At 40.3% G+C, this 24,005-nt stretch overlaps 1 protein-coding gene across 3 annotated transcripts in view; it reads right to left on the minus strand.

Annotated features, from left to right (window-relative positions):
- CCDC146 (coiled-coil domain containing 146) overlaps nt 1-24,005 on the minus strand; it is a 116,712-nt gene that overhangs the window by 16,618 nt on the left and 76,089 nt on the right. For all 3 annotated transcript variants that reach the window (XM_086696867.1, XM_086696866.1, XM_025929759.2), the window contains exons 4-12: nt 20,774-20,983; nt 15,077-15,134; nt 12,761-12,937; nt 10,810-10,883; nt 9,664-9,891; nt 8,627-8,813; nt 2,341-2,436; nt 1,559-1,729; nt 21-109 (exon numbers count right to left, since the gene is read on the minus strand). In XM_086696867.1, the coding sequence (XP_086552993.1) occupies nt 21-109; nt 1,559-1,729; nt 2,341-2,436; nt 8,627-8,813; nt 9,664-9,891; nt 10,810-10,883; nt 12,761-12,937; nt 15,077-15,134; nt 20,774-20,983 (1,290 nt within the window). The remainder of the gene's footprint in view (nt 1-20; nt 110-1,558; nt 1,730-2,340; nt 2,437-8,626; nt 8,814-9,663; nt 9,892-10,809; nt 10,884-12,760; nt 12,938-15,076; nt 15,135-20,773; nt 20,984-24,005) is intronic.

Consider the following 24,005-nt stretch of genomic DNA (forward strand, 5'->3'; position numbering starts at 1 on the left):
TCGTCATGTAATTCTTTTACCTCCGATGAATTTCACGTTTTTTCTTCTTGTGTATCCTGATTTCAAGATCCTTTGCTTTGATCTCCTTAACAATATTGGTATATTTTTGCTGAAATATGAAAATTGTGTGTGAAATTAAGAAAAAAAAAGCTCAGCACCACTAACATGAATACTCCCAGCTGCACCTGATCTCATTCCTGTCCATTAAGGAGAATTCTATCTTAGCCAGCTGGGTTGTGCAGTTTGGGGTAGGGGTAGGGGAACTGTAAGGAAGAGATCTGAAAATTGCCTGGCCAGCTGAACTGAATTAATTAAGGACAAGAAAGAAGGAGAGAAGAGAGAAAGAAAAAAGCCTATAGGAGTTGTCTTTGAGGAAAAGTTTGGGAAACTTTTTTTTTTTTTTTAATTTTTTTTTCAACGTTTTTTATTTATTTTTGGGACAGAGAGAGACAGAGCATGAACGGGGGAGGGGCAGAGAAAGAGGGAGACACAGAATCGGAAACAGGCTCCAGGCTCCGAGCCATCAGCCCAGAGCCTGACGCAGGGCTCGAACTCACGGACCGCGAGATCGTGACCTGGCTGAAGTCGGACGCTTAACCGACTGCGCCACCCAGGCGCCCCTGGGAAACTTTTAAGAGAGTGCAGGAGTGAGTATGGACGTCACAGCCAGGCTGGTAAGTGAAGAGTTTGTGGAAGATAGTTGAAGGAAGATGATTTGTAGTCAGTTTTGACACATGTTAGAAATGGAACCCCCTGTGGTATTTTGTGAGAAACAGAAGCCATGATTTTCAGGCGCTTTTCCGAGGAGATTGCCACCCCGTGTCAATGCTTGCTCAGAATGAAGGTTGCCCTCAGAAACAGCCAACATCTGGGTCACATGGTAAATTCAGGTATTCTCTTTTTGTAATGTGTCATATCATATTCGTTTTTAACAGGGAACCTCTGAACATAATCCCTTTGTGGAATACAGTGATTGTCATGTTAGAGTGTTAGCTAGCATCACAGGAGAGTTGTTTTTGTCATTGGTTTCATTGCTCTTTTGTTGGCGATGTTGCACTGGGTCAGCTCTGCTAGTTTGTTGGGAGCCCAGGAAAGTCATGGGGTGGAGTAGTAACTAAGGGAGTCCTCGCATTGGTTTAAACAACGCTGACTTGGTGAACCTGGGAGGCACGGGTGGGGGGGTGGGGAGCAGTTTAATGCTACCGCTGTTGACTTGATCTTGGACACATCTCACCATGTGAGATGGTGGGGAATCACAGAGATCTGCCCACTATGTCAGCCCTGTCCCCCGGAGGCACCCACCTTTTTCTTACTGAAATCGTCATGTGCTCGAATCCTCTGCTCATTGCCACTGACGCAGTTCATTTTTCCTCTAGATTGCTGACTACTGCTTATTAAATCCTGAAACTATTTTTCAGTACGTGATTGAGTCTTGTTTGGGGAAACTCTATAGTCAAACTCAAGGAGACAATTACAGCTTTCTAATGAACAGTATGTGAAATTGAGGTTATCCTGAATTTGTATAGTAATTAATGGATGGTTACAAAAATGCAATTACCTGAGCTTTCAGGAAATCCTTGGATTTTTGCTCCTTCTCATCAATTTTGATTTGAGTCATACGGACAAGGTTGAAGGCAAGTTCTCGCATGTTTTCCTGCTCCTTTAAAAGCTTGTTTTCTTCTGCAAGTTGCTGTTCCACTAACTTGGACTCAGCTTCTGATAGGATTTTCTTTTGAAAAACACCATATATTATAACTTATTTGTTTGAAGAAACACACTAGGGCCAGTATCTTAACATTTTTTTAATTTCCTATGTAGAAGTTAGTTTGCTAGAACATAAAACAAAGTAACTTGACTGCTTTAGCTCCAAGTATTTTATCTTAGGAAAGAATGTGCAAGTATTAGCATTTTAATGTGATAGAAGTTTTTCTTAATCAGACTTTGTTTTCAAGTAACTTGAAGAAAAAGAAGAGACATAAAATCATGTTTTAAAATACTTTAACAGTGGCTTGAATAAACAAAATTTGAAAATTTTAAATTAGACATTGGTGAAATAAAACATTTATTGCTTATTTTTAATCCAATTATATAATCAGTAGCCCTTTTATTTTAAAATCTCATGAATTTGTATAATTTTGTTTGTTCAAATACATCCTTTTTCTCCTATTTAACGTGGGGTTCAAGTAGACCCTGAGATGAAGAAACAGACCCACATTAAATAGGATCATACTATATTTGATGACTCTCCTATTGATGAAGTTTTGTGGAGCACAGTTAAAAATACCACAACTTCATATTAATCACCCTTAGATAGAAGCTTAGATAAGAGTCGATATTGACCTGTTGAGCCAAATTCCTCTTAGCCACTTCAACTTCCTTGTGGAGTTCTCTCCTTCTCTCAGATAATGTAGAATCATCTTTAGGGATAGCTTCAATCTGGAAATAAAAATTTAAAACCACTATTTACACAAGAAAGAAATCTTCAATGTCATGTAGTCAACTCCACTGTGTACCTTTTGCAAATGGTGGGCAAATTATTATGCTGAATATTCTTTATGAAGTCATGGTAAACTAAAATATGAAAACCTGCCAAAAATCTATAATTCACAAATTGCAAATATTTCACCTTCATTTGGAAATAAATCTTGCTAATAATAGCTGCTAACAATTATAGAGCATTGACAATGTGTCAGGAGAGGTTCTAAGTGCTTATGTGTATGGTCATATTTAATCCTCACAATAAACCCTATGAGGTAGATAATATTATTCTCTCTAATTGTACAGATGAAGAGAAGGAGGAACAAAGACATTTAAGCAACTTGCCTCAGTGATACAGGTGCAAACCCAGGAGGATAGGCTCAGAGTCCATGAATCTAACATTGTATTTTACTGCTTCACTAACTCACAACTCAGCACTTTGGAAACAGGCATGTTCAAATGATATTTATCATACTTATAAAATATAAATGTGTTTATGAAATCTTATAGATTAAAAAAATTGGAGCCATTTAGGGACACCTGGGTGTCTCAGTCGGTTAAGTGTACGACTTTTGATTTTAGCTCAGGTCCCAATCTTGTGGTTTGTGGGATCGAGCCCCACATTAGGCTCTGTGCTGACAGTGTGGAGCCTGCTTGGGATTTTCTCTCTCCCTCTCTTTCTGTTCCTCCCCTGCTCGTGCACATGCACTGTCTCTCTAAATAAATTAACTTAAAAGAAAATAGGAACCATTTATTAATCTAGTAAGAATACTTGGCTACTCAATATGTAGTAATTTGATGAGTAGCTGGAAAAAAGTTCTTACCCAAAAGAAAAGCCTCTTACATTTTTTTGTTGATACCTGAAATTCCACCATTACATTTCTATTATATTGGCTTGTGCTTTTGTCTTCTGCTAAAGAATTTCAGGAGAAAGTAACATTTCATTCTATCAGTTTTTGCTGTCTTTTAGGAATGAAATTGTCAGATTCTTTATGATGGAGAAGAAAGCAGAGAGGAGGAGGGGGGACACACAACAGCTTCTGGGGAAACACCCTCCAAAGACAGGAAGGGTTATCTTCGGGTGCTGACAGCATACTTGAGTTAGAGCAGGTTTAGAGTCAGACTTTTATACCAAAAGCACATGACTCCAACTTGATAGTTTATTTCCTATGTGACAGCTCACACTTCTAGGCACTAAGGTGGAATATTGGCTAAAATCTGTACCAAGAGGGAAAGATCGTGCTGTTTAGTGATTTAACAGTGTCTTTCTGAGATTTGTGTTGCTCTCTTAAAATAACTAAGTCTTTGGATGTCCCCAAATCCATGAACTTGTGTATCTTCAGTAGCACCTTCTGTACCCCCCAATGCCCAAGATGTCCTGCTTCCATCCTACCATGGAGAGCTAGCTACTGAGGAGCACACCCTGGGTTAGAAAGACGAGACATGGTCTTGTGAAATCCATATAACAATACACAGAATTTGTGATTTTGAGGAGCAGGTAAATGCTATATCAGGTCAGGAAAGGGACAGCTCAAAGTAGACTTGAATAATCAGGGAAGATTTTATGAACGAGTTAAGAAGTCAGATGGCAAGAGTCTGATTTCTCCTTCTGGAAAGTAAAGTTCTTTCTTTCGGAGGAAGGCCAGCAAGTGTCCCAGTTCTTGTGTACTTCTCTGCCACAGGTGCCCAGAAGCAGGCTACTCCAAATGCTTGGCTCCCAAGTGTAGACAAATCTGTGTATGAATGCTAGCTGGGATGAAGAAACCTTACAAGGTCTTTTCAGAAGATATGATGAGGGCACACTCACTAGCTTCTCTTGTCAATTAAAGCCCCTAATGAACTTTCCTGGTTTCAGGTCTCAGACATTTAGGTTACAAATGTCTGAGTGTTTTGAATTACAAACAATACTGCAATGAATTGTATTTATTTTTGGATTCTGGCTAGCTGCTTCTCTGATACTTTTCTTAAGTCTCCATAAACCTAACCCTCAAGTTTGAGACAGGAATTAAGGATGCTTGGTTTGTGGGAGAAGTATCAAAGTGGGCCATTGGTAGCTTAGCCAATATCCACCCTCTTCTTTGACCTTACTAATAAAACCCCAGTTTTGTTCATAGCTGCAATGTATCCTGGATTCCTTAGACTCTTTTGTAGCTGTGGGTGACCAGGATATGCCAGTGAAATGTAAATGGAAGTCTGCTGGATGGGACCCCTGGGACAGTGATTGTTTTCCTGCTAAAAAACACCACCTCAACCAAGCAAGCTGCCATATGCCTTTTATTCTCTGCCCTTCCCCATGTTCGTTTGATCTTATGCCTAAAGGTGGAATGGCTGTCTTGTGACCTTCAAAACAAAATATACACATTAAGGGTGACAGAAAAAAGAGCTAAGAGGATCTTGGGCCTACCTCTGGACTTTTTATTATGTGAATAAAACAATCCCTTATTTAGTTAAGTCACTATAATTGAGTTTCTGTTACTTCTGGCAGCCAAATTGATTCTAGCTATATTCTAGTTATGTACTAATACTGGGGTGACGAGATATTTACCACTACATTTGAGCCTCAGATTGCATATATCAGCAGGTTTTGTAAGCTTATTTATTTTAGTTCTATGTTTGGGTTTTTATAGAGTAGCATTTCACACTTAGAAAAAAAATGTGTTCATTGTAACCAAACAAAACAAAGTGTTTAAAGTAAGAAATTAAACACCTGCTCCCTACTTTTCCTTCAAATACTACTCCCCACAAGTCATGGTTAATAGTTTAGTGTCTGTTCTTCCAGACATTTTCAGTGCATGAACAAACATCAGTAACCTTCATAAAAGTTAAGAAGTTAGACATGATTCTGTTGCAGTAAACATCCCAATTATTTGATATCAAAAGAACCTCAGTTTCTTTAAAGATTTGATATTTTCCTAAAATATTTCAAACTTTCACCAGGTTTGTGACTTGAATTTCTGGAACCTCTACAGTCAAAAGCAATAGGAGAATCAAACAACTCTCTCTAGGGGGAAAATGAAGTCTGAAGAGTAGCGGGAACTCTTCATACTTACCTTTTATCTCCTTCCTTTTTGGACTGTGTGCAAGGCTAAAATGTTCACTCAGTCTGGGAGTGACTATTTTCAAGTGCTGCCAGCCAGCGTAGGACTGTGGCCAGGCTAATTATAAACCATGAGGTCAAAGAGGAACATAGTCTCTCATGGAAACAAACTGCGCTAGGGCAAAACCAGATTTTTCTCAAAACCAATGAAGGAAGAAGATTTTATTTTATTTTTTAATGTTTATATATTTTTAAGAGAGAAAGAGAGAGACCAAGTGAGAGCAACAGAGGGGCAGAGAGAGAGGAAGACACAGAATCCAAAGCATGCTCCAGGCTCTGAGCTGTCAGCACAGAGCCCAACGTGGGGCTCGAACTCAGGGACCATGAGATTGTGTACCGAGCCGAAGTCGGACACTTAACCTACTGAGCCACCCAGGCGCCCCAAGAGGATTTTAAAATACGTTTTCATTTCTGTTCATTTTATATTCAGTGGGTGCTATTTTGTGAATTTAATAGCTAGAGGTGTCCTACTGTAAAAAGCTTTTATTTATTAAAATATGAACAATGTGTGAGCATTCTATTGCAATCTCCCCTTTGGTCAAGGCCATTCCTTATATATATTTGTGTCCAGCCAGATTAACCTGTAGTGGCAAGCCTTATCATCAGAAATAGCTCCCAACTAGCTTTATTGTGCCTTACTCTTAAATATAAGGAGATAGCACAGGGTCTGTGTTTGCCCGAAGTTCCAACTTAACCATCATAATGTGCTAGGACCTGGCCTAAGATGGAATAGCTTGTAGTAGACCAATGCTCCTAACAAGAATAACTTGAAAAGTTGGATTAAAAAAATATGTTTGAAGGTGTAAGAGTTGCAAAGGCAAACAGAGTTAAAGTCTTCAAAGGTTCTACCTAGCACTGTCTGGAAAGTAGCAAATTATTACTTTATATGGACTCTAATTAAAATCAAGGATGAATGTTGTAACCTTTAGGCTAATGGATGGGAAGAGAATGCAGAACTAACTAAAGCATATCTAAAATGGGGGAAATAGGACAATTGAAAGTAGAAGTAGAACAGCTCATTTTTTTTTTTTGATTCATCCAAAAGAAAGATATATAGGAGGGAAAATGGAACATAAAAGAAATGGGACAAAGAGAAAGCAATAGTAATATGGTGGGCAAAAGCCCAAGTAGATCCATACTTACATGAAATGTTTTTGGACTGAATACAAGAACTAAAAGGTAAAAGTTTTCAGACCAGATATTAAAAAGTATGTGCTGCATATAAAGGACATCTAAGTAAGGACACAGAAAGAGTAAGAGTAAATGGATGGAAAAGGAAATAACAGGCAAAATCTAACCAAAAAAAGCTATTATAACTTATAACGTCCTAATATCAAAGGCAAAAAGCATTTCTAAAGAGATTTCACAGTGATAAAAAGAATTAATCTACTTGCTAGAACTGTAATAAAAATATTAGAAGTATATGAGAAACAATAAAAAAATTAAACAATTTAAAAAAAAGTATATGAGAAACATAAATAACTGTTCTCTTTGTTTTGCAAAAGTGTAAAAAGCATATTTTGCCCCACTGAGATAGGGAAAAAAAAAAAAGGTTCGTGAATGCCATTTGTAACACTCCTCCTAACCCTAACCAGTTTTGTCCACACCTTGCTAAAGATTAGCGTTTCAGTCAGAATAAGTTAGGTTATGCTACAGAAATAAACAACCCCCAACTATCATGGCTCCAAACCATGAAGTCTTATTTTTTGCTCTGACAAAGCCTATGGACAGTCAAGATGATTGTTCAAGACCACAATTTTTAAAAAAAAAATTTTAATGTTTATTTTTGAGAGAGAGAGAGAGAGACAGAGCATGAGCAGGGAAGGGGCGGAGAGAGAGAGAGAGAGAGAGAGAGAGAGAGTCACAGAACCCAAAGGAGGCTCCAGGCTCCGAGCTGCCAGCACAGAGCCCAATGTGGGGCTCAAACCCACGAACTGCAAGATCATGACCTGAGCTGAAGTCGGACGCTTAACTGACTGAGCCACCCAGGCACCTGAGTCCAAGACCACTATTGGCTGAGCCTTTGGACTGCTTCCATTTTACAGCACTTATGTATCATCATGTACTTCCACAACTGCTGTAGGAGAGGAAAAAAGCTAGAGGGTCTCACACGGGCAATCAGATATTCCGGGCTGGAAGTGACATGTGTCCCTTCCATCCACAATCTATTGGCCAGAACTAGTCATGTGACTCTGTGCAACTGCAGGGAAGTATACACTTCCCACATGCCCAGAAGGAGAGGAGAATTAGGTATAGCTTAGGATCAGTAGTGTCTAGCAGAGTTGGAAACTCCTGTTTAAATTTCTGAGGTCATGAACCTCCTTATGGTCACAGAGCATGAAAATACTGAAAAGAATGGGTATGGTTTTTATACACCCGGCTGCTTCACCTCAGAGACTGCTCTCTTTTCCACCAAAGGATGCATCCTGCTCAAGGACCTACTGCCTTTCAGAAGTGCTTGTTCAATTAGTAGAGGCTGCTGATGGAGGAGAGTGCAGAGGCAACAAGACCAAACACCCTCACTTGGGAGCACAGAGATAGTGAGAAGATACCAGCTATCCTGAGCATCCTCTGACTGGAGTACATCATTGGTACTGCTCAGAAGTACCCAGGTAGCCTGCCACTGGGTTCTGTTGGACCCTGGCTAGTTGGAGGTGCAGGCTGACTGACAAACTTTGATCTAGTCCCTGACTATTGCAGTCTGCAGTGACACCACGCTGGATCTGACTCTTTCAACTGGTATAGACAGTGGTCCACTTGGTCCTACTCTGTAGTGAAGCCTTGAGCTCTTCCAGACCTGGATGGCCTCACTGCTTCCCCTGGCCAAGCTGATGCCTGATTCAAATAAGACACGTCTCTAACCTTGGGTTAGCAAAAAGAGATCGAAAAACGTTAAGACAGAGCCTCTATGATAGGTTTGATGCAGTTTTAAAATTAGCATTCTCTGTTTTCCATTTTTTTATTGGTAGCAAAAACAACTTTTTAAGATATCTTTACTTCAAAAAGATGGCACGGATCTTGAAAAATCAAAAAGTGGTGCACAGCACCCACCTCTAATAGAAGCCTTTGATGCAGTGCTTGAGTTTGAGTGAGTGCATCGCAGGACACTTTCAACAGTAGCTCCATCTTTCTTAAATTTCGAAAATCTCGTTCTTTTTCTCTTTGCTTACGAGAAAGTTCATCATGGTAGTTCTGCTTGTCAATGAGACAGTTTCGTAAATTGAGATCCAAGATTCCTCTGTTCCAGGAAAAGAGAGAAAATGAAAGTGATTTGTCATCAACTGCCCTTCATGCTTCTCAAGACAGCATACTCAGCATATTCATACAGAACTATCCTCGTATGAGAATCCAACGTTAAATCATGCTAAAAGCAACTTTATTTGTAAGTTGGTATCATTTAGAGTCCCAGGCTAATTAAAAAAAACCCAAATGGAGGGAACCCGGGTGGCACCCCACTAAGCGTCTGACTTCAACTCAGGTCATGATCTCATGGTTCGGGAGTTCGAGCCCCGACAGCTTCGGGCTCTGTGCTGACAGCTCAGAGACTGGAGCCTGCTTCGGATTCTGTCTCCCTCTCTCTCTGCCCCTGCCCCACTCACTCTCTCTCAAAAATAAATAAACATAAAAATATTTTTAAAAATAGCAGCTCAGCAGAGACAGAGGTTCCCAGTTTCCCTAAAATTTTATTTACAAATAGGAATTAACACCTTCCCAAGGAATTGCGTGGACCACAAAATTATTCCCATTAGGAAAAAGTCATGATTACCTGAGGAATACCATTCATATGTAGGAAAGATCCCACAACTATAGCATACTGCAGTGATATACTTTTCAGAGGCACATTTCAAAAACTTACAATAATATAAACATTGTGTCCTTGAGATTTGGTCACAAGAAATTGAGGAAAATGATGAGTAAACAATGGGGAAAAATACTGGGAAATACTTTATTTTTTAATAAAGGTAAAAATCTATTCAAAATTCTATAAACTGTTTATTGAATCAACATAAATGTGTTTGAGATTATGTTTTGAATCCTTAAGTAGAAACTGAAGACAAGTTTAGATGACAGACACACATAAATATAACCTTTCAGTCAGTGAAGTTGCTTCATTCTCTCTGGTCAATTCCGACAGCTTGACCAATTGGTTATATTCTCGTTCTTTTATTTCAAGTAAGGCTCGTTTGCCTTCAACTTCCTTTATTACATCCTCCTTCTCTTCCATTATGGAATTAATTTTGGTTTCAACTTTCTTTAGGAAGTCATTTAGCTCTTCAAGTTCATATTCTAAGACAATTTTTTTCTTTTCCATTTCTCTGTGGGCGGTACATACATACAGATACAGTTACATACATACATGCATATGTGTGTATACACACACACACACACACACACACACACACACGTTTGCCTTATCTCGAGCTCATGCTGTCTCTGCCTATTTTTACTACCTGAAGAGGCGATAGAAGAGCTAGTGGTGAACTCAGAAGTGGGATGAAGATCACAGATGAGCGGGACTTAGGGGTGTCTCCACTGAGTGCCAGTGAGGGCAGTGATTTGTCCAGCCTCCTCACTTCCTCCTTGGCTCCCCACTGCACCACCTTCTGGTATCTACCCTCTCCCTGACCAGCCTTCTTGAACTGACCTGAATCTCTCAATTTTGGTGGTTGTGACAAGGTGGCTTTTAGAACTGTTACTAATGCCTGCTTTTTTCTTTCTCCTTACCAGAGCAATCAAATGGTTTCTCCAGAATTTTTGTTTCTTCATTTATCTTTATTTTTTTGAGCTCCTCTAAACCTTAAGAACTTCCTCCATGATTTCTGCCTCCAAAATTGTCTGAATGTTTGGGGGTGTTCCCCAGGTGATTAGATGATAAAGTAGAGTTACTGTCATCTGGGCTTTAGGCTTCTGGCTGGCTGACACACCATAAAATTCTACACATTAAAATTCCAATAATTTATCTTTTGCACAGCTCTGTTAACATCTGTAGGGACACTCCATACAGATGCAATTTATAAATTGGAAAGAGACATAAATAAATGTTATGAATGTTAGTAATATGCTGCCTTACTTTCTTTTAATGAGCTTGATACACACAACTGAGGCAAGGCTAAATACAGATATTTCAAAGGTTGTAATAGTAATTTGATGTGTTCAATGGCTAATATTCTCGTTTTAGTGAGCATACACTAACTTAGGGCTGGGAGGGCTTAAAAAATAATATTAAGTCATACACTTTTTTGCGTGTTGTTTTTTCTATCTCTTTTCCAATTTGTACAGGAACAGCTTGATGGTGGACCACTTCATCCTAGTAAAGAAAAGGAATGTTACATTATGTAATTTTAGACCAGAGTTAAATAGAAAAGAAGTACAATGTGTAGAATTCTTATCTTCCCTCTACTGTCTAGGGTGCTTTAATTATTTCATTTAATACTCACAGTGACCTTACAAGACATGGTTTGTAACCAGTTTAAAGAGGAGGTAGCTGAGTGTAACGAATACTGTCTGTTCCCTTTATGGATGTCCACCCATCTTTCTGGGTTTGCGGGGGTTGGCTCATGCCTGTTTTCCTCTCCATAGGATCGCCACTGGCTCAGCAGACCTGTCTTCTCAAGGGATAGGGAATGCAGGGAAGGGGGCAGCTCTCTGTGACCAATGACTAATTGATGTGGTGATACCACGGCCCATCCCCCCTGCCTCTGGGTGGAATTCACAGTCTAGAGATTCCCACAGGATCAGGTTGAGACCAGTATTTTCCTGAAAACACATTTTGGCCTAGTTTCTTCCCCAACTTTCCTGACATTCCTATCAGATTCCCCTTAGAGACCTCCCTCAATGAGTATTTGTCTGAATACTAGAAACTCTGCTTCTAGGGAACCCTAAGACTTGTGCTAAGAAAGCTTAAATAATTTCCCCAAAGTCACGCAGCTAGGAAGTGGTAAGGCCGAGATGAAAAGCTAATTTTGGCTAGTACCACTTTTCACTATGCCCTGTGGATTCACAGAAGGTTCAATTTTAGCCTCAAGCCACTTATGTACAGGGCAGGCATTATGAAACAGCCCTTCCTGCCCAAGGATCACACTGGACTTTGGTGCCTGGGGTAATACATGCATGGAGGTTGAACACATCATGGCAGTGAAGTGAATTTATCCCGGGGATCTCGCTCAGTCCAGGGGCAGGTCCAAATTTTGTAAGGCTAAGACTCTTAAGATTTGTCAGGGGGCCTCTCTAAGATAAAGAGTAAAGAATTATAAATGCTAAATAGGTACAGGGCCTTGGAAGAGGTTCATGCAAGTGAGGGGCCTGAAGCTTTAGCTTTGTTAGGCTCCTTGTAAATCTGTCTCTGCTGAGGTACTATGTTCCAGGTAGCAGCTGGGCACGTCGTGTTTGACTGCTCTAAGACCCTCAAGGAAAAAGTGGTCAAAGTGAATCGTAATTGTCATTTAAGCCAATGAGTCTCAGATGTTGTTTCTAAACCAACTCTAGGGGTGTCTGGGTGTCTCGGTAGGTTAAGTGTCTCACTCTTGATTTTGACTCAGGTCATGATCTCACCATTCATGGGATCAAGCCCCACATTGGGCTTTGCACTGACAGTGGGATTCTTGGGATTCTCTCTTCTTCCCTCTCTTTCTGCCCCTCCCCCACTCACGCATGCTCTCTCTCTCTCAAAAATAAATAAACTGTTAAAAAGGTAAAATAATTCTAGGTTATTTAAATTGTTTTGAGAGTTATGTATTTTTCAAAATAAAATGAATTTTAATTATTTCCTAAAACATAAATGCATAAACAAAGTCTTAGTCACTTTCATGGGGAGGAGAAAGTAAAGTGAAATCACACAGATAAGGGTAAAGTTATACAAATATATGCAAGAGGTTAGGACATTTGGTTGCTCTTCAAAGAAGTCACTGTGTTTGTGACATCCAATTCTAATGTAGAAAAAAATTCTTAGTGAGGTCTTTTCCCTGGGCCAGGGCTCCAAGTTGGAGAGATGCTGTCAAACACTCTTAAAATTTTTTGTGAATTCCCAGGGCCCAGGTTTAGTTTGATTAGATCAGTCAAAATGCTGAATATTTCAGTTTGTGTGATGCTACCCCTCTTTGTCAAACCTGTGTAGTTAATCTTGATAACCATGCATTTTTATGTCCACAGAGGAACAATGTTTAAATATTTATGTAAGTAACACACCTTTAGGTTGACCTGATATTCCAACAGTTCTTCTAGTTCCTTCTGCTCCTTCAGTAATTGCTTTTGCTTAGATGCCAAATCTTCCCGTAAATTTTTAATTTCTAATTTCTTCTGCATTGTTTCCTTACGTAATTCTTCAGTGCTTTCTCTCAATATTCTCATCTTCTTCTCCATTTCCTTAAAAGTCAGGAAAATTATCAGGTTATATAGAGCCTGAGCAAGTATCTGTCTACCTAAAAATCAAATTAAAAATAATTTTACTCACCATTTTGATTATATTTGTTTTGAGTTTCACAAATGACTTCTTCCAAAGTTAGATACAAAAATGACTTCTGACATCTTCAATCAAGGCATGACAGTTGTACTTCATGTATTAAACACTTTACATTAGATTCAAACTCTTTTTTTTTTTTTTACTAGTGGCTCCTTTCTATCCTGTATTTTATTTTATTTATTTTTTTTAAGATTTTATTTTAATCTCTACACTCAACATGGGACTCAAACTCACAACCCCCAGATAAAAAGAGTCACATACTCTTCCAACTGAGTTAGTCCGGTGCCCCTCTGTCCTATATTTTCAATGTGTCCTTTTTCTGAGTTAATTTTTATTTCATACCAAAAAAGCATGAGTGAAAATTTCCAGCCCATTTTCTAGTAGCTTTGTGATTTGACATCAGATGCAAACCATCTTTGACTATTGGGCTTCTGGTTCACCTGAATCCCACATGAGAATTAAAGACTGAGGAGTTCATATTTGGAAAACCCAACCCTTTGTGCTCCTTAATCCCCCTCTTTCTAACCCATTCATATTCTCCCCAAAGGCCCTCCACTCCAGACTCAACACATCTTTGTTCCCTTGCCTGATTATTTGGGGAGTGTTTGACTTATGGGAGAGAAGCCTTGTACTCAGAAAATCTACACATTATTAATGACTGAGCGAATGGATCCATTTAGCCTGCTCTGGGTTTTCTACATATCTCCACCCTCCAATGCTGATGAGAGAGGGTAAAATTGGTGATCCTATGGTCTGGAACTAAAATCCAAAATTCTTTTTCCCATAAAATCTGTGTGGTAAATGGTAGGTAGGCACTTATATAATAATGTGTATTTTATATGCTATATATGTATATGTACATATCTATACTCATACATATACACATGTATAAAAAAGTAGTATTTTACTCTATGACAACCAGGTTTTTTTGCCTTGGAATGAAAACACCAACAACATGCTTCTGAAATATAACCATTCAGAAGGGGTTAACAGTGCAGAATGTAGTGACATTTCTCTTTACTTTGTGTGATAGATCACAAAAAATGTGATCTCACAAAAATGGACTCCCAATTCCTCCTGTTCCTATAGACATTTGTCATTCTTATCATTAAAAAGTAGAGCTCAGAGGAGCCTGGGTGGCTCAGTCATATAAGCATCCAACTTCAGCTCAGGTCATGATCTCATGGTTAGTGAGTTGGAGCCCTGCTCAGGCTGTGTGCTGACAGCTCAGGGCCCGGAGCCTGTTTAGGATTCTTCCTTTCTCTCTCTCTCTCTGGCTCTTACTGTCTTTCTCTCAAAAATAAATAAACATTATGAAAAAAAAAAGTAGAGCCGGTTTCTCTATCCCTTGATTCTAGACTTAGCCATGTGACTTGCTTTGACCAATGGCGGATTACAAAAGCAGAGGCTTGAAAGGTCTTCTGCTTTGGGGGTCTGCCATCACTTGAGGCTGTTTTTTTTTTTTGAGGCCGGAAACCCTTCCACTACTATGTGACTGGTGACATGTGATCTTAGACCAGCTAGCCTGCCAACTGGCTGACAGATGAATGAAGCCATCTTGGACCACCCAGCCCCAACTGAACCAGCTCAGACCAGGAAACCTCTGTGTAAAATAAGAAATGTTGGCTGTTTTAGGCCACTAAGTTTTGGGGCAGTTTGTTATGCAGGAATGGATAAGTGGTACATCTCCTTTATAAAAATGTCTTATAGTAAGCTTGAGATGTTCAAGAAGCTCTGAGGGTAATAACTATGCAAAAATAATGTTTTTAAGTGCTAACCACAGACACCCCCCCTTTTTTTCTAAAAACAAAGCAGATATTGTCCAACTAAACACAGCCTATATTAGATGCCAAATAGCTAAGCCTGTAATAGGCATCACTATGTTTATTCCAGAAGTTATTCCTTTCAGCATTGTCCATAGTTAAGACTTTTGGATCTTTCAAATGTCCCAGGGTATGGTTGTTGTGATAAACATTAATATTTATCAAAAGGGATATTTGAATCCAGTTGTATTAACAAACTGTAGACCATCTAAGACTTACTCCTGGCTTAGGTATCTTCTCAAATTCCTTTATTATGAGGTTTTTTTCTTCTGTTAAGCTGTTAAAAAAAAAAACAAATTTGACAAAGTACAAAAGAGTAAGCTATTTCTGCAGTAATAACTTTCTATTTTCTCTTAGAACGCACTTCCTGTGTTTGTTTGCCAGGGAACCTGGTGTCCGTTCTTTACGATGGCTTCAGTGACTCCCGGTTAGGTGCTTCCTCCCCAGTCCTCCCACAACACTGCGTATACCAACCCATTAGAACAGTTATCTTATCGCATTATAGCTACTTGGTAGCAGGCCCTTCCCCACTAGACTCTGACTCCTTCCAGGCAGGCTCTGGGTCTTTTCTTTTCTTTTTTTTTTTTTATGCTACTTGCAATGAACCAGTGCCTGCCTGGATTACTGCAATAACTTCCACAAGCTCCATCAAATAAGCAGATCTCACGAGCCAGTAGATCTGGGAAGTTGGAGCAAAACATGCACACCAGCTTTTATTTTTATGAATTTTTATTTGCAATAATGTAAATTAAGGTTAGTATAATAAGTACGTACCACATGGAATTTAATGTAGGTTAGCTGGGACACAAGTTGAAGTTGAACTTTCAGAGTTTTGAATACTTAGGCCTTTGCTGTTAGAGCTTGCATACACATTGACAATATTTAACTTCCAACCTATTGATCCTACACCTCACGCAGGCTGCCACTAGGGGGTGGTGGTGTGCTGTCATATTTTGATTGTAAAGGCCACCTTAGCGTCCCTGAGTTGGAAAAATGGTGACTTGAACCTCTCCCACAAGATAAGACTCACAGTCTTTCCTTTAAGTAAATATAAAATAATATATTTTTTAAAGAAACATAAGATGGCTAATTCTTTAGGACATTTTAAACTAATTACGTCTCTATCATGTGTTTTTTATTAAGAAAAACTGACTTTCCCTTTAAGAGATGTGTATTTTTCTATTTATAAAGAAGTCTATCATTCATAATCCCATCCCATCACAGTTGATCATTTTCATTTTCCTTGTATCTTTTAATTAAATTATATAAAATGTGTATATATGATTGAATCCATTTTTACCTAACATGTAATTAAAGTAGCTTCCCAACTGCAAAACAGTCTTTGTAATTAGTAATTTAATAGTTAGTTTCAAGGTTTCCTAGTGGGTGAGTGTAGCATAATAAAACAATCCCAAACATTGTCTATCTTTTACTGAACTTATATCAGGTAATTTACATGCATTTCTAAACTTCAGAACTTACTACATAGGTATTATCTTCATTGTACAAATGAAGAAAACTGAGGAGTTAAGCACCTTTTCCAAAGTCACACAATCAAAACTAAACTGACATTCAAACCTAGAAATTGAGCTCTGACTCCACTGTGCTTTTCAGTATCAAGCTGCCTGCCTGTGGAACACATTATTATTTAAATATTCCACTATTTTTAGAATTTAGATTGCTTTCAGTTTTTTACTCTTAAAAGTAATCATGTAATAAATATTCTTGTGCATGAATGTCTTTTTTCCCCTCCTCTGGATTCTCCTTTTTGCAGGGCATTACTGAGATAAAGAAAAAATACTTTTGTGCCTCTTGATATATATCAACTTCTAACCTTTTAAACTGACATCAAACTTTAAATCTGACATTTTCAGCTTTCCTGACTAAGGGGTGCTTCAGTGTCAAAGCTACTCAGGATTTATTTCTTTTCTGCAGCAAGAGAGTCCTAACTGAAACCATGTCCTCAAAGGTTTTTAATTTTAAGGACTTGGGAGTGAAGAGACAATGCAGGAAACCCTGTGTGTGGCCATGTGCAAGAGATATCTTTCACTATCAGTAGTAGAACCAGTCTGAGTCAGTGGAAGTTGCAAGAGGTAGATTTTTGAACCAATACAAACCATAAACATCTAAAAATCAGGCTGTCCAAAGCTGGAATGGGCTGCTGTGGGAGGCTGTGCGCTCCCGTCAGAAGGTGTTTAAGCACAGACTGGTGATCACTGACAGAAGACTCGGGTGGATTCTAACCTTGTAGTCAGGGCTGAGAACTACTTTGGGAGCCAACAGTTCTTAAAACTCTGACATTTCTCAGAAGTATGCTGGGATCTTGTAAAAACTGCAAATGCTGCCTTGGGTGAGAAGGCTTGGAATCATTAGTTTTAAGGTTGGATCTGCCTTTCAACCAAGTTTCTCAGGTCCTTCTCTTTTAGATATGAAGACCACACCCTGCAAAACCTGTTCTAAGCTCATTCTGCTCTTGGTTGCCACAAGGAGAGCAGGAAAGATTTAAAAAGTGTTTAGGAAGTGAAATCTATTCCAGCGGTGAATTTTTCCTTACTACTAATCCTAATGACCTGTGTGCCCCTGTGTCGTAGCTAACATTCCAGAATTCCAGATGCTTTGCTAAAATACTCCCTCTGTTCCTTTCTTGCTGCATCTGTTTGTTTCTTGGTTCCAACTTTGCTGTTACTATTGGACTAAGAATGGCAAACGGCTACCAAGCCCGGATTACACCACAGGGATGGCAGGGACCAGCTTGGAATAATGAGCAGTCACTAAGGCCAGGGTCACATTGGGATAGCCCTGCACGTGAACAGCATGAGTGCCCCCACTCTCCATGTCCCTACCTGTGACAGACAGCAATAACTCGCCATGGCCTTGTTTCCCCACCTGGCCAAGACTTGTCAGAATGCATCAGATTTAGTATCAGAGACACAATTTACTTGCTGTCCAAATCTGAGGAGTTATTAGAAAGCAGGGAAGCCCCAAAAGGTAACAAAGTGAAGGCAAGGAAATGGTTGAAAAGGATATTGGAAAATCTTTTCAGAGGCTGTTTTTAGAAAGATAATGACTTCGGGGCGCCTGGGTGGCGCAGTCGGTTAAGCGTCCAACTTCAGCCAGGTCACGATCTCGAGGTCCGTGAGTTCGAGCCCCGCGTCAGGCTCTGGCCTGATGGCTCAGAGCCTGGAGCCTGTTTCCGATTCTGTGTCTCCCTCTCTCTCTGCCCCTCCCCCGTTCATGCTCTGTCTCTCTCTGTCCCAAAAATGAATAAATGTTGAAAAAAAATTTAAAAAAAAAAAGAAAGATAATGACTTCTACTTTGTTTCAACATAAGTTCTCAGGGTGCCTGGGTGGCTCAGTCAGTTAAGCGTCAGTCTGACTCTCAAGTTCATGATCTCACAGTTGGTGGGATTGAACCCTGAGCCTGGCTCAGCATTGAATTGCAGGCAGCCTGGAGCCTGTTTGGGATTCTCAATCCCAGTCTCTCTGCCCCTCCCCCACATATGTACACTCTCTCTCTCTCTCAAAATAAATAAATATATATTTTAAAAATTTTTTGAGTTCTCAATAGTATTTAAAAACTTCATTATTTATAATATTAATTGAGCTTACTTAAGGTTACATATCCTTTTTTTAAAAAAATATTTACTTATTTTTGAGAGACCACAAGTGGGGGAGGGGCAGAGAGAGAGGGAGACACAGAATCAGAAGCAGGCTCCAGGCTCCATCCTGTCAGCACAGAGCCCGACATGGGGCTCAAACCCACGAATTGTGAGATCATGACCTGAACTGAAGTCGGATGCTCAACCAACCGAGCCACCCAGGTGCTCCAGGGGTTGCAAATTCTTTCCTAAACTGCATATTCAAGAGGTCAATGAGTATTAATCTCATAACTGAAACTATGGTAATAGATTTAATTGTAACTTACCATTAGCATTTATTAAATAGAGTTTATATTATGTGACAGCATAAGAAAAGTCAACCAAATTATAGAGTAAAATTTTATTCTCTAGAGCATTTGAACAATAAATTATTCTTCATAGCTGCCAGTGATTCAGAAGTTCCTAAAGATATTGGGGTGGAGGGGTGTTACTTATTAAAGCTTCTATTATTTAGACCCTGAATAAAATGAGTTTGTTGTACTGATCTGAAAAATATCATCTGTGTATTTGAATGAATGGTTTTCTCTCACTGGCTTAGTTTCTTTATTTTTAGGTGGGGATGAAAATATCTACTTTTTTCCTGGGGAGAGAGTGTTGAGTGAATTTGTTTCTATACAGTGTGATATGAAATATGTTAAAGCCAATGAAATATGCAGCCTATATAATTCTTTCCTGGTATTCCTTTGGGAATCACCATTATTTTTATGAAAATAAGTTTGTTAATAACTTGAGATGTGAGGAAGTCTGCTCAAGCTCAAAGTATTATGCATTGCAAATCTGAAAACAATACACACTAAACATTTCTGCAAATGTGAGTCCTGAATATTCTTGTTCACTGTAGGTCACTATGCACGGTTCCCTCCCTATCCCAGGCAACTCAGTGAACAATTTGCCTGTCTATACCTAAAAGGCAAGAGTTCTGGTTGTTGCTGGGTTTTTTCCTTGGCAGGAATACTTGGAAATTTTAAACAATTTAAATATCAACTGACTTATGTTCCCTTTACCCTTTCATGGAAATGTCAAGCATTCTTATTTTCAATACTAATGAACAACCACCAATTGTTTTAATTTCATTATTTTCTCAACTGAAAGAGTGCTTACAGAGCACAGAAATAGCTAGCCTTTCTTTTTATAGATCTCAGTGTGAGCCTGAAACAAGTTTAGATTGAAAGACAAAAGAGAAGTCAGATTTTTTTTTTTTGCCCTGAATGTAATTCTCCTGATGAAGCTAGCCTTCTTCAGCCCCCCAGTTGAAAAGATAGGACCCAAAGAGAAGATTTCAAAACCCAGGGCTTACAGAGTCCTCAGAAAGTCACTTAAATAATTTGCTTAACTCTCGGTAGCAATGAATTATATTCGCTCTGTCGGAGATCTACTGAGATTCTTAAAATTAGCCAGAGGAAAGTTCTGCCACCTTAAAAGGTAACAAATCCTAGGAGCGATTATTTGGCTTTCTCTTCACTGCCCAGGCACAGCATCCAGCATACCACAGCACAAAGCGTGGACTGTACTCATTTTGAAATTCAATCTAAATAGTGTGATTTGCTGAACAAACTCTTCCACTGACTTGCTACTCCCTCCACAGGAGGAATGTTAGAGATTTTGGAAATACTATTTACCTTTCTAGCAGTACCTTTCTACGTTAGTTCACTGAATGACATACTCTAGATCTGGATAAGTAAATGTGTCTTCCAAAAGGATAGTACTGTCTTTCTTGATCCTGAGGGATAGTTCAGGAGAACAAGGTTGAACAAGTGGTCTGTGTTCGTGTATTAGAAAAATATAGTGAGCTAGATGTAACCCTCAGCTCACACAGGTTTGTCTGCAAAGTACATGTGGGGCGTCCGCCGTGCAGCCGTGTGGTCTGGTCCTGCCGAAATGATACTGGGCTACCATCAGGGCCAGAGAGGGCGAGAGTGTGTGCCAGGTCTTTGTTCCATGTAGTGTGCTCTTTGGCTGCAACTTCCAAAGCTTATGACTTTCCGGACACAAGAAAACACAGTAGAGATCTCCTCCATGAACACGTCTCCCTGTCACTTGAGCCTTTTTCTATAAGTTGTGTTACCTTCTTGTTCAGGGATGGCCCGTTCTAGGCAATCAAGGAAAGCTAGGCTTGTAATCATCTTAACATTGCCATCTTACACTCAGTGTGCCTAAAGTTCCTTCTTAATTTATTTTAATTTTTATCATTTTATTTATGTGGAAAGAGCTTTCCTCAAGCGTGTCTTCAGTGTGCTTGAGAGAATTGTGCACTTACCTATTTAATCTGTACTGATTATGGAACTCTCTTTCCTTCACTGCATTATATTCATTTTGATACTTGAGAAGTTGTTCTCTCATTTTAGAGACCTCAGTGGTGAATGCCTCAGGAAAATTATCAGCTTGCTGCAGGTGAAATTGCTGCTGTTGTATTTGCTTGGTGAAACGTTTGGCATCCTGGAGCAGCTGGACCTCTGACTCCTGTGTGCTGGGAGCCATGAAACAGAGATTGGAATAATGAGAAAGGTGTACTTTTAACATCCATAGGAACTCCTGTAGAGATCTAGCAAGGAGAGGAGGGAGCGTGTCCACACAGCTCCTGGTTCCTTCCGTTCCTCAGTACAATTCAATTCAGTGATGTTTGTGCCAAGTATTACAGTAGGTACTAGAGGTGAATGGAACTCACAATCTAGGAAGGGGAACAGATGGAATAGGAAGCTGGAGTACCAGCTGACAAGTACTACCACTATTGTGTAGATCAAAATGGTGGGAGAGACAGAGAAAGCACTGAGTTGGATGCGAATATGGTATTTTTATTGGGCTTTGAAGAACAATCATGACTTCCCGGACTGGCAGGGGGTGGGGGTGGGGTTGATAATAAGAGAGTGGGTCCTCCCTTTAACTGCCTCAGCAATGCTGGCTCTAATTCTTGAATTCTCCTGACCTGACTGTAGGGAAATTTTTTCCTCCTTAATGAACTAAGAAACAATAAAGTTTTCTAATGACACTTTACTAAGAAACTGGGAAGAAAAATTTTCCTATAAAATTATGGACATAAACTCCCTTACAGGTTTCTGATCCTGTCTTCAGTGTCTGGCTAGAGCCAGATTTAAATGTCACAGTTGAGGAGGATCCCCTATCTAGGTCTTGTTGCTATATAGGAAAAAAGGTTAAATATCTGGCAAGAAGCAGATTTGAATGGACACAGAAACTGGACTTGGTGAAAGCTTCTAAAACTCATTCATCTGTGCTGCAAGCTAGCCCCAGCTGTAGCCTTACCAGCAGACTTGATTCACGTTTCCCAAAAACCCAGCTGCCTCACATTAGCTACCTCTCCTGTTTGGAAGCGAGACAGGGCTGGTGCCATTTCCGGTTTTAAAGTCAGCACGCCTCTTTGGTGAACACCCCAGCAAGGACCCTTGCCGGGAGAAATCTTCAGGTTTCTCCTCATTTGCAGAGATGCCCAATGACTTGACAAAGGCTGTCTCAACTGAAGTTGTCTGCTCCACCCATTTCCCCTAGTGTTAATATGTCATTTGCTCAATAACATCCAGTGAGACATTTACTGGGACATACTATGCCCCAGGCACTATGTTAGGTACCAAATACCAACACAGCTATGGTGGTAACACATATGATTTCTGTTAACAGAAGTTGGAGTTTTTTCTTACAATTTGGTTTCCTTGCATGTTAATATACTTGGTAAATCCAAAGTGGCCTGATCTGCAACTGTGGAATTGTGAATGGTTGTTGGCTTGTGCCACAGTGCCTGATTTCCCCCAGAAAGAAAGTGGACAAGGTGGTTAGGGTTCCAGCCAGAACACAAATGGTAATTCGCCTACATGGACTTAGACTATGCACCAGCATAAGAGAACTGAACAACTTTTATAACGTGGTTCCTATGCAAAATTCATTCAGCTTCAGTTCAGCATTTCCAGGCTCTATATGCCCTGTCACAGCCCCAGCAGCAAGAGTGGAGAGTTGGCGTCTTCGTGCTTTTCTCGCCCCCCAGGCGGGAGGAGTGGGAGAGGGTGGTGGGTGTTTGTAATCACAAGAGAGGGAACTAAAGGGTCAAGAGGAGGTAAAATGTGGGTAGCAGAAGGGAAGTAATGGTTTTGCAACACAACCTGGAACTAGGAAGAAATAACCAAGGCCATAGTCTTGGTCCTACATGGCCGTCTGTCACTGGGGCCCGGGCAAGGAGGAAGCTGAATCAGCACCCCACAAGGCTCTCTGGGCTGGGCTCTAGACTAGAGCCATCTGGAGGGTGAGAAGTGTTGCTGTAGGACTCGTATTGGCAAAGAGTCCTGAAGGGATGTTCTGAGAACTGCATGGATCCCCCCCCCCCCCCACTTAAGCAGTGTGAAGTATGTTGAAAAAGATTACCCAGACTTTCCATCTAAATCCTCCAAGTTCGTGTATCTTGAGAATTATGTGTCTACACTGCCAGTCGGGGCCAATTGTGGGAAATGACGGGATAAGGGTGAAGCGTTAGCTTGAGGCTGGCACAGAGGAGGAGGAGGAGGAGGAGGAGGAGGAGGAGGAGGAGGAGGAGGAGGAGAAGAAGCCTGAGCTAGGGGATTGTTAGGAACCTGAATGGAGTGAAAGTGAAGGGTGCATAGAGATGGAGCTCTGCTCTTCTCCTGCTGCTTCACTTTTCCCTCATGCTCCCTTCCTGAAAGTAGTCAAATGACTTTGGGCAGGAAAAGAAGTAGAGCTAATGTTTGCAGATTGGGGGACAGGATGGATGGGGAATGACAGGAAGGAGTTTCTATCCATTGCTGCCTCTCCTTGGCTTTTGATGAAGACCCTATGCCAGGTTATGAGGCAGGAGGTTATGGAGAAAAGGAAGAACAAGGCTGGGGAGTAGTAAGGAGTAGCAGCAGAGCAGGATTTCCCTTCTTTCTTCACTCTCCTTCCCTCTTGATTCCCACTGGCTGATAGCAGGTGCTTAGGAAACTTTGTGGAATTGTCCTGTGGAAGCATATTCTTACATGCTGTTGATTGTGACCAAGATTAGGAGAGTAGCCTAGGGTAGAAGGAAGAGGTGAGAAAACTGAAGCCTCAGCAGATGTAGCCTGGGGTTGTGCTAGTGCGTGAAGGGAGGTAGGGAGCATGGAACGCTGTAGGAGTGTCCCGTTGTTGATAATGTCAGTGTCCCACCAAGTCCCCTTGGCCCACTCTGGGGTCACCTGTAGCTTTGGTGGACAGTTACCGTACATCCCGACAGACCTGTGTGCTTCTGCCTGAGAGCTTTGTCTAGCCATAGCAACTTACTTGGCTTCTCAAAAGGCATGCTAGAAGTGCGGGGGGCTCCTCTCCCTAGGAGTAACCTTTGATCAACGATGGATGGAAATTAGTGGACAAATATCCCAGTTTCCTTACCCTTCGGTGGGAGAGTTCCGAGGTGTGTTCTACACACTCAGAGGGTCCTCAGTGAGACTGAGCACCAGTTGGCCACAGTGTTAACCTGCACATTAACACACCCTGGCTGGATTCCTCTCTTCCCC

Source organism: Puma concolor, chromosome A2 (assembly GCF_028749965.1).
Source record: "Puma concolor isolate L17-30 chromosome A2, mPumCon1.1.hap2, whole genome shotgun sequence".
Classification (NCBI taxonomy): Eukaryota; Metazoa; Chordata; class Mammalia; order Carnivora; family Felidae; genus Puma; species Puma concolor.